The 10,264-nt window shown below is 42.8% G+C and overlaps 1 protein-coding gene across 2 annotated transcripts in view; it reads left to right on the forward strand.

The window, feature by feature from the left end:
* Positions 1-10,264, forward strand: part of LOC135510439 (calpain-1 catalytic subunit-like) — a 42,461-nt gene that overhangs the window by 2,808 nt on the left and 29,389 nt on the right. The window contains exons 2-3 of one of the 2 annotated variants that reach the window (XM_064931355.1): positions 6,495-6,515; positions 6,851-7,160. In XM_064931355.1, coding sequence (XP_064787427.1) covers positions 6,909-7,160 — 252 coding nt within the window. In that variant the 5' untranslated portion in view covers positions 6,495-6,515; positions 6,851-6,908. Of the gene's footprint in view, positions 1-6,494; positions 7,161-10,264 lie in introns of both variants that reach the window. The other variant, XM_064931354.1, reaches the window with a different exon arrangement.

A 10,264-nucleotide genomic window follows, 5' to 3' on the forward strand; every position in this document is an offset into this window, starting at 1 on the left:
CCTGTGATTTTGTCTGTGCTGCACAGGCCTGTCATTTTGTCTGTGCTGCAGAGGCCTGTCATTTTGTCTGTGCTGCTCAGGCCTGTCATTTTGTCTGTGCTGCACAGGCCTGTCATTTTGTCTGTGCTGCACAGGCCTGTCATTTTGTCTATGCTGCAGAGGCCTGTCATTTTGTCTGTGCTGCAGAGGCCTGTCATTCTGTCTGTGCTGCAGAGGCCTGTCATTTTGTCTGTGCTGCAGAGGCCTGTCATTTTGTCTGTGCTGCACAGGCCTGTCATTTTGTCTGTGCTGCACAGGCCTGTCATTTTGTCTATGCTGCAGAGGCCTGTCATTTTGTCTGTGCTGCAGAGGCCTGTCATTCTGTCTGTGCTGCAGAGGCCTGTCATTTTGTCTGTGCTGCAGAGGCCTGTCATTTTGTCTGTGCTGCACAGGCCTGTCATTTTGTCTGTGCTGCTCAGGCCTGTCATTTTATCTGTGCTGCTCAGGCCTGTCATTTTGTCTGTGCTGCTCAGGCCTGTCATTTTGTCTGTGCTGCTCAGGCCTGTCATTTTGTATGTGCTGCTCAGGCCTGTCATTTTATCTGTGCTGCTCGGGCCTGTCATTTTGTCTGTGCTGCAGAGGCCTGTCATTTTGAAAGAAGCATTGTTGCCTGCAAGACAGTGGCAGGGTGTTTCTAAACCAAATACAGTACGAGCTGTGAACTGAGCTGTAGGTGGAACAGAACTAAACATGTAAGGAAAAAACAACATATTGAACCTGAAAATAACCACCACAAGGTATAGGAAAGGTATGTCATTAGTGTTTATATAAACAGGAGTGTAACATCTCGCTACTGTACAAATGATGGCTATTATCAGTTTACTAGGACGAAAGGACGAAACTCATTGCAATATTGGATACATCTGTTTCACGTTGCTGCAGCTGGCTCGCAATGAGTTTGAGAACATGAGCGGATGTAGCCTGGTTTTGAAACAACGTGTAGTAGACCAGCAGTGTTGAAACATTGTAACTGTGTCAGGATTTCATGGGTGTTTGCCTACTTTTAGACATGTTTTAGACTGGCCAATTCTATTCAGTTTATTCTGCATATTTCAAATGAACTATTAACAACAACAAAAAACTAGCCTATCTAGCTTCTTTACATTCCTCAGATATTCCACAAACTGACTATGGTCGAACTTGCCTCTGGTTGTAAAAGCCACAAGTAAATCCACATGAGAATTTTGTCAATTGTATGAAAGGCATGGGCAGCCAGATGAGAGGCAATATTCTTTTACACTGCTTGTTCAGCTTAACTGCGATTCAACCAAGAATTGTCCTTTGACATTGTGCTGGAAGACATAGCCTACTTACAAGTATATCTCCCAGCCCAATGTCAAAAGACAATTATTGGTTGAAACGCAGCTAAGCTGGACAAGCAGTGTTAAAGAACATAGCCTCTCGTCTTTGTCAACTTGACGAGAGCGTGCCTTTGACAGCTGGCCAGGCCGTCTGTTGTTTTTCTAAAAATCTTCCTGACAGTCAGAGTTGACTTTTACCTTTTTATATCTATTTATAATCTAGACCTACACACCCATTACAACATTATCACTGGCCCACACACACTTCTGGAACGTGTCGTGTCAGTGTGACCATTTTGTTTACCCAGGAGAAAAGACACTTGAGATGTTTAGTTACAGTGAGCGAGTAGGGAGCACAGTGGATGGTGAAATGTGAGCTCCCTGCTATTTGGAAAGGCATGCAGAATTACTCTTGCGTTGGTTCGAATGCTTTAACACAAACAATGGTGTTATTATAGCTTAACGTATTAACCTATACCCTCGCTCTCAATTCATTTTTCAATTTAAGGGGCTTTATTGGCTTGGGAAACATATGTTAACATTGCCAAAGGAAGTGAAATAGATAATAAACAGTAAACATTACACTCACAAAAGTTCCAAAAGAATAAAGTCATTTCAAATGTCATATTATGTCTATATACAGTGTTGTAATGATGTGCAAATAGTTAAAGTTCAAAAGGGAAAATAAATAAACATAAATATAGGTTGTATTTACTAGAGGTTGGCCGATTAATCGGAATGGCCGATTAATTAGGGCCGTTTTTAAGTTCATAACAATTGGTAATAGTCATTTTTGGACACCAATTTTGGCCGATTACATTGCACTCCAAGAGGAGGCTGTGTGGCAGGCTGACTACCTGTTATGCGAGTGCAGCAAGGAGCCATGGTAAGGCGCTAGCTAGCATGAAACTTATCTTATAAAATACAATCAATCTTAACATAATCACTAGTTAACTACACATGGTTGATGCTATTACTAGTTTATCTAGCTTGTCCTGAGTTGCATATAATCGATGCGGTGCCTGTTAATTTATCATTGAATCACAGCCTACTTCGCCAAATGGGTGATTTTACAAGCGCATTTGTGAAAAAAGCAATGTCGTTGCACCAATGTGTACCTAACCATAAACATCAATGCCTTTCTTAAAATCAATACACAAGTATATATTTTTAAACCTGCATATATAGTTAATATTGCCTGCTAACATTAATTTATTTTAACTAGGAAAATTGTGTCACTTCCCATGCGTTCTGTATATGCAGCAGTTTGGGCCGCCTGGCTCGTTGCGAACTGTGTGAAGACCAATTCTTCCTAACAAAGACCGTAATTAATTTGCCAGAATTGTACATAATTATGACATAACATTGATGGTTGTGCAATGTAACAGCAATATTTAGACTTAGGGATGCCACGTTAGATAAAATACAGAATGGTTCCGTATTTCACTGAAAGAATAAACGTTTTGTTTTCGAAATGATAGTTTCCGGTTTTGACCATATTAATGACATAAGGCTCGTATTTCTGTGTGTTATTATATTATAATTAAGTCTATGATTTGATAGAGAAGTTTGACTGAGCGATGGTAGGCAGCAGCAGGCTCATAAGCATTCATTCAAACAGCACTTTCCTGCTGTAATGGTCTGGGTGTAGCTGGTGCAGAGGACTCAGGCGCAGGACAGCAGAGATGAGTAACACAAGTAACTTTACTAAAATATTCCAATAACATGTCGTAATACCGAGCCCACAATAACGGGCCGAACATACGTAAACCAATCACGCACAAAACCATGGGGAAAACAGAGGGTTAAATAATGAACATCGAATTGAAACCAGGTGTGTAAAACAAAGACAAAACAAATGGAAAATGAAAAGTGGATCGGCAATGGCTAGAAGGCCGGTGACGTCGACCGCCGAACGCCACCCGAAGAAGGAGAGGGACCGACTTCGGCGGAAGTCGTGACACCTGCATTTGCCAGCAGCTATTCACTGTGCTTCAAGCATTGCACTGTTTATGACTTCAAGCCTACCAACTTCCGAGATTAGGCTGGCAATACTAAAGTACCTATTAGAACATCCAATAGTCAAAGGAATATGAAATACATATGGTATGGAGAGAAATATTCCTATAATAACTACAACCTAAAACTTCTTACCTGGGAATATTGAAGAACTACCAACGTTCTCATGTTCTGAGCAAGGAACTTACTTTTTTATATGGCACATATTGCACTTTTACTTTCTTCTCCAACACTTTGTTTCTGCATTATTTAAACCAAATTGAACGTTTCATTATTTATTTGAGACCATTTATTTTATTGATGTATTCTATTAAGTTAAAATAAGTGTTCATTCAGTATTTGTCACGTTCTGACCTTAGTTCTTTTGTTAAGTCTTTGTTTAGTATGGTCAGGGTGTGAGTTGGATGGGTTATCTATGTTCCTTTTTCTATGATTTGGGATTTCTGTGTTCGGCCTGGTATGGTTCTCAATCAGAGGCAGCTGTCAATCGTTGTCCCTGATTGAGAACCATACTTAGGTAGCCTGGTTTCACTGTTGGGTTGTGGGTGATTATTTTCCCTGTCAGTGTTTGTGCCACACGAGACTGTTTCGTTTGTTTCGGTATTTCACGTTGTTATTTTGTAGTATTTTGTAGTTTAATCAGTATCGGCTTTGAAAAATCATAATCGGTCGACCTCTAGTATTTACAATGGTCTTTCTTCTTCACTGGTTGCCCTTTTTCTTGTGGCAACAGGTCACACATCTTGCTGCTGTGATGGCATACTGTGGTATTTCACCCAATAGATATGGGAGTTTATCAAAATGGAGTTTGTTTTCAAATTCTTTGTGGATCTGTGTGATCTGAGGGATATATGTGTCTCTAATATGGTCATACATTTGGCAGGAGGTTAGGAAGTGCAGCTCAGTTTCCAACTCATTTTGTGGGCAGTGTGCACATAGCCTGTCTTCTCTTGAGAGCCAGGTCTGCTTACGTCATTCTTTTTCAATAGCAAGGCTATGTTCACTGAGTCTACATAGTCAAAGCTTTCCTTAAGTTTGTGTCAGTCACAGTGGCCAGGCATTCTGCCACTGTGTACTCTCTGTTTAGGACCAAATAGCATTGTAGTTTGCTAAATGTTTTAGCAATTTGTTTTGCGTCAAGTAATTATCTTTTTGTTTTCTCATGATTTGGTTGGGTCTAATTGTGTTGTTGTCCTGGGGCTCTGTGGGGTCTGTTTGTGTTTGTGAACAGAGTCACAGGACCAGCTTGCTTAGGGGACTCTTCTCCAGGTTCATCTCTCTGTAGGTGATATCTTTGTTATGGAAGGTTTGGGAATCGCTTCCTTTTAGGTGGTTGTAGAATTTAACGTCTCTTTTCTGGATTTTCGGTATCGGCCTAATTCTGCTCTGCTAATTATTTGGTGTTTTACATGGGACACGGGCGACATGGTAAGTTTGGACGCAGGTGCAGAGAAGAGACCAGAAGAGGAATCAGTGGTTCAGGATAAACGTAATACTTCACTGAGAAACGGTAGCTTCAGGATCACAGTACACTTGAATAAAACAACTAACACTAAGACTCAAACACTCACTCAGGAAACAACTGCAAACAGTTAACAATTCTAGCTTCAGCAAACGACAACACACCTATTTAACAGGGAAATCATAACGAGTAAAGAGGACACACCTGGGTGTTGTTCATGTCTCTAGGACGGTCTCTGCCGCCCTCTGGTAACAGGTGGAACCATGACAGAGTCTCAATATGGTGTTTGTCCCATTTTGTGAATTCTTGGTTGGTAAGCGGACCCTTGTCCTCACAACCATAAAGGGCGTTCACTCTCTCTCTCTTCCTCTGTCATTCTCTCTCTTTGTGTTATCTCCTATGTAATACAGACGTCTGTAGCGCCACTTGTTGTTTCATCCATTTTTTTAATCTCAGTTTTAGGCTACTTCAGTGGCAATACGGACAAAGTGGTAGTAACATGCTACAGTACAGTAAGAAACATCATGTATTTCACTGCAGACTAATAATCTGTCATTTCATGTCAGTGAAACTATTTGCAGTGAGGCGCAAACAGAAATATTCTACATGTGAGGAACTCTGAATATTAAAATAAGTTGAAACCCTTCTTGTTGAGAAGACTCCTACTGACTATATGCACAACTCTGACCAGAAGAATGTTTGAGTCAGTCAACAGCAGAACAGGCCATATGTGATGGGTGTGGCTCAGTGTAGTAGGTGAAAGCTGTGACTGGGTTCTCCTGCCACTCTCTGAACCAATGAGAAGCAGTCAAAGCTCAGGGTTTGTTTTGACTGACAGTTGAGGGGTAGAACAGGAAGAGAAGTCATTGTAGATAACAGTCAGCCAGTGTGAGTGAGTGAAAGTTGAGAGAGAGAGATGTTAAACAAACTAAACATTTGAAAGTGAGACAATTTTTAAAATGGATTAGAAGTAGTTGTTTTCTCTCTCTCCCTCTCTCTCTCTCTCTCTCTTCTCTATTTGTGTTTGTTTGTGGGAGAACAAAAATGAGAAAGGGGGAGAGAGAAGAAATAGAGTAATGTGAGGAAACAGGTTAGAAAGAATAAAAGAGAGGCTGTGGAACTAATGACAGCAAACTGAAACAGGCAGCAGTTCCTCTGACTGTGCAGTAGTCAACAGAGAGCCTGAGAGAGAGTTTTATGCATGTTCTCCTCTAGGTTAAATGGCACCACACCCTCTCAGTAACCCACTGTTTACACTCTGACACACACACACACACACACACACACACACACACACACACTATAGCATCCAATACCCCAAGTTACACCATCTCCCCGAGACAAACACTTATGACTCAACACTGTTCACAGTGTGTTACAGTGTTATTCAATAGAGAACTGAACTACAGAGTTTGATGGATGGGACTATTATTGTGTGTAATCCTATGCTAGCTGGCATGCACGGCTGTCTGAAAATGAATCAGCGGTAGGGGAGGCAACGTGCTATTTGCTAACTCTCTGTCTTACCTGTGTATCATTTTCTTGTTGTTGTGTTGCACAGAGCTGAACAAGCCTGTAATTGAATGAAGTATACATTAGTAGAGACGTTTAACATAAGCAGATATTCATGTTTTTGAATTTAATTTATATTTTTCTCCCTCTCTGTTTTCCAGGGGTGTTGGTGGGACAACAAGGTAGAGTCTCATCCTATTGGCTTCTGAGCTCTGTCTGCAAAAAGTTACAGCCAGCCAATCAGCGAATTGCTTCATATTGTTGCCGTGGCTCTGAAATCTGCCTGATGCTGTGAATAAGACATCTTACTCCTGAGCCCATCTTCCAGTCACCCTCCAGTCATCCTCCAGTCCCCACTCTGTCACCTTTACATGACTAGGACTGTCACTGTGTTCCATTAAGCCAACTGCCTATCACAGTCTATTATCCCCGCCTCATCTTTAATTCACACCTCTTAATTGTCTGTTCCCTATCTGATTCCTGATTGGACATCAGCCATAAACCTCCTCCCTGACAGGCTCCCTGGATCAGCTGTGACCTCAGACCCCTGCCACAGCCGTCTGCTGTAGGTAAGAATGGAGCAGGTGTACGCATCAGGGATGGCCGCCAAGCTGCGGAGCCAGTGGGACCGGGACGAGGGTCTGGGTCAGAACCACAACGCCGTGAAGTTCCAGGGCCAGGACTTTGAGTCGCTGAGGGCCCAGTGTCTCCAGTGCAACAGCCTGTTTGAGGACAGCCTGTTCCCCTGCGCCGCCTCCTCTCTGGGGTTCAACGAGCTGGGACCCCGCTCCTCCAAGACCCAGGGAGTACGCTGGAAGAGACCCCCGGTGAGATGATACAGAGGATGGAGTTTAGGCTGATCCTTCTCCTTCCCTACTGACCCTATTAGTCCAGGGGTGTCAAATCATACAGGGGTGTCAATCCATACAGGGGTGTCAATCCATACAGGGGTGTCATACCATACAGTGGTGTCAATCCATACAGGGGGGTCATACCATACAGGGGTGTCATACCAAATAGGGGTGTCAATACATACATGGGTGTCATACCATACAGGGGTGTCAATACATACATGGGTGTCATACCATACAGGGGTGTCAATACATACATGGGTGTCATACCATACAGGGGTGTCAATCCATGCAGGGGTGTCATACCATACAGGGGTGTCAATCCATACAGGGGTGTCAATCCATACAGGGGTGTCATACCATACAGGGATGTCAATCCATACAGGGATGTCAATCCATATATGGGTGTCATACCATACAGGGTCTTACCATGCAGGGGTGTCAATCCATGCAGGGGTGTCATACCATACAGGGGTGTCAATCCATACAGTGGTGTCAATCCATACAGGGGTGTCATACCATACAGGGGTGTCATACCAAATAGGGGTGTCAATACATACATGGGTGTCATACCATACAGGGGTGTCAATACATACATGGGTGTCATACCATGAAGGGGTGTCAATACATACATGGGTGTCATACCATACAGGGGTGTCATACCATACAGGGGTGTCAATCCATACAGGGGTGTCAATCCATACAGGGGTGTCAATCCATGCAGGGGTGTCATACCATACAGGGGTGTCAATCCATACAGGGGTGTCATACCATACAGGGGTGTCAATCCATACAGGGGTGTCATACCATACAGGGGTGTCATACCATACAGGGGTGTCAATCCATACAGGGGTGTCAATCCATACAGGGGTGTCAATCCATGCAGGGGTGTCATACCATACAGGGGTGTCAATCCATACAGGGGTGTCATGCCATACAGGGGTGTCATACCAAATAGGGGTGTCAATACATACATGGGTGTCATACCATACAGGGGTGTCATACCATACAGGGGTGTCAATACATACATGGGTGTCATACCATACAGGGGTGTCAATCCATACAGGGGTGTCAATCCATGCAGGGGTGTCATACCATACAGGGGTGTCAATCCATACAAGGGTGTCAATCCATGCAGGGGTGTCATACCATACAGGGGTGTCAATCCATACAAGGGTGTCAATCCATGCAGGGGCGTCATACCATACAGGGGTGTCAATCCATACAGGGGTGTCAATCCATGCAGGGGTGTCATACCATACAGGGATGTCATACCATACAGGGGTGTCATACCATACAGGGGTGTCAATCCATGCAGGGGTGTCAATCCATACAGGGGTGTCATACCATACAGGGATGTCATACCATACAAGGGTGTCATACCATACAGGGGTGTCATACCATACAGGGGTGTCAATCCATTCAGGGGTGTCATATCATTCAGGGGTGTCAATCCATTCAGGGGTGTCAATCCATTCCATGGAGGGTCGAGTCTCTGTAGGTTTTTGTTATAGCCTTTATTTGTGTCCAATTATGACATAAGCAACCAATTGAGGGGAGTTCCTAAATTATCAGTGATCTTAATTGATCAATCAGTTACAAGGGAGGAGTGAAACCCGCAGACACTATAGTGTTAGCCCTTTCCCTCTCCCTGGGCTCTAGTGACCAGCTAGATGTAGGAAAACTCCTCACCCTACCTGTCCTTACTGAACCTAGACCATCTCTTACTGAACCTAGAACATACTCTTACTGAACCTAGACCCTACTCTTACTGAACCTAGACCATACTCTTACTGAACCGAGACCATACTCTTACTGAACCTAGACTATACTCTTACTGAACCTAGACCATACTCTTACTGAACCGAGACCATACTCTTACTGAACCTAGACCATACTCTTACTGAACCTAGACCATACTCTTACTGAACCTAGACAATATTCTTACTGAACCTAGAACATATTCTAACGGAACCTAGAACATATGTTCATTGAAAAATTTTTAAATGACGCATATAGTCTAGTGAACCTAATTGAACCTACTGAAAACCTAACAAATATATTCCAATATGATCAGATAAATAAAGCAATATTTTCTTATGGCTCTGTCAGTAATCTTTAATTTTCAACAGACACAAAAGACAAATTTCCTTTATATAAAAATCCCCATAACATGAACATTAAATGAAAGAAACCGGTATTCAAGGCACCATCAGTAGCCTATATTTTCTATTTTAGCAAAAGTGGGCTAAATTTACTTCAAAGAAAAAACAATAATAGCAATTTTCTATCATCCACTCAACTGAAATATTTTTAAAATATAATTGGATTGAAATACAATAAAATAAAGTGCAAAAATCTATTAATCAAAAACAACACTTTGTTTAAGGAGAAGTAACATGCAGTGAAAACAAATATTAAACTTTAACTTTTAAACTTGAACTGAGTAAAAACTCTAAATATGTGATTGCACAGTAATGTTCACTTGTTTGAGGTTGAGGGTGATACTTGGTGGTGTCCCATCTTTTCCACAAGTTCATCAATGTTCGGGGTAAGGCTCTGAGCTGAGGAAATCCTCAGAATTGAGTGGAGGTGTTCAGCAGTAAGTCGACTTCTGTGTGATGTTTTGTTCAGGTTCATCAAAGAAAAAGTTGTTCACACAGGTATGTGCTGCCAAACATAGACAACGTTTGAGCAGCCTGGATGCGCAGCTGGGGCATTGTGTCGGGGAGGAAACGGGCGAACTCCGCAGCACCCACTGCCGCATATTTTGCCCTCAGTGCATCATTGCATTGGAGGTCAATCAACTCCATTTGGAGGTTTGGTGGTGAGCTTTCCACGTCAACAGCAAATGGGTTACCGAGCAGTTCCAACCTGCTTTTTTGTGCTTCAAAGTCAGCAAATCGGCGTCGAAAGTCAGCGGCAAGCATACCTATTTTATCAGCCAACTGTGCGCTCGGGAACGCACTGGTAGAGAGCTTCTCTTTCATGGTCTGGCAGCTGGGAAAGTGGCTCAAATTTTCTTTCCGCATCTGCGTCTCCCACAGAGTCAGTTTGGTTTTAAATGCCTTCACTGTACT

Source organism: Oncorhynchus masou, chromosome 23 (genome assembly GCF_036934945.1).
Source record: "Oncorhynchus masou masou isolate Uvic2021 chromosome 23, UVic_Omas_1.1, whole genome shotgun sequence".
NCBI lineage: Eukaryota > Metazoa > Chordata > Actinopteri > Salmoniformes > Salmonidae > Oncorhynchus > Oncorhynchus masou.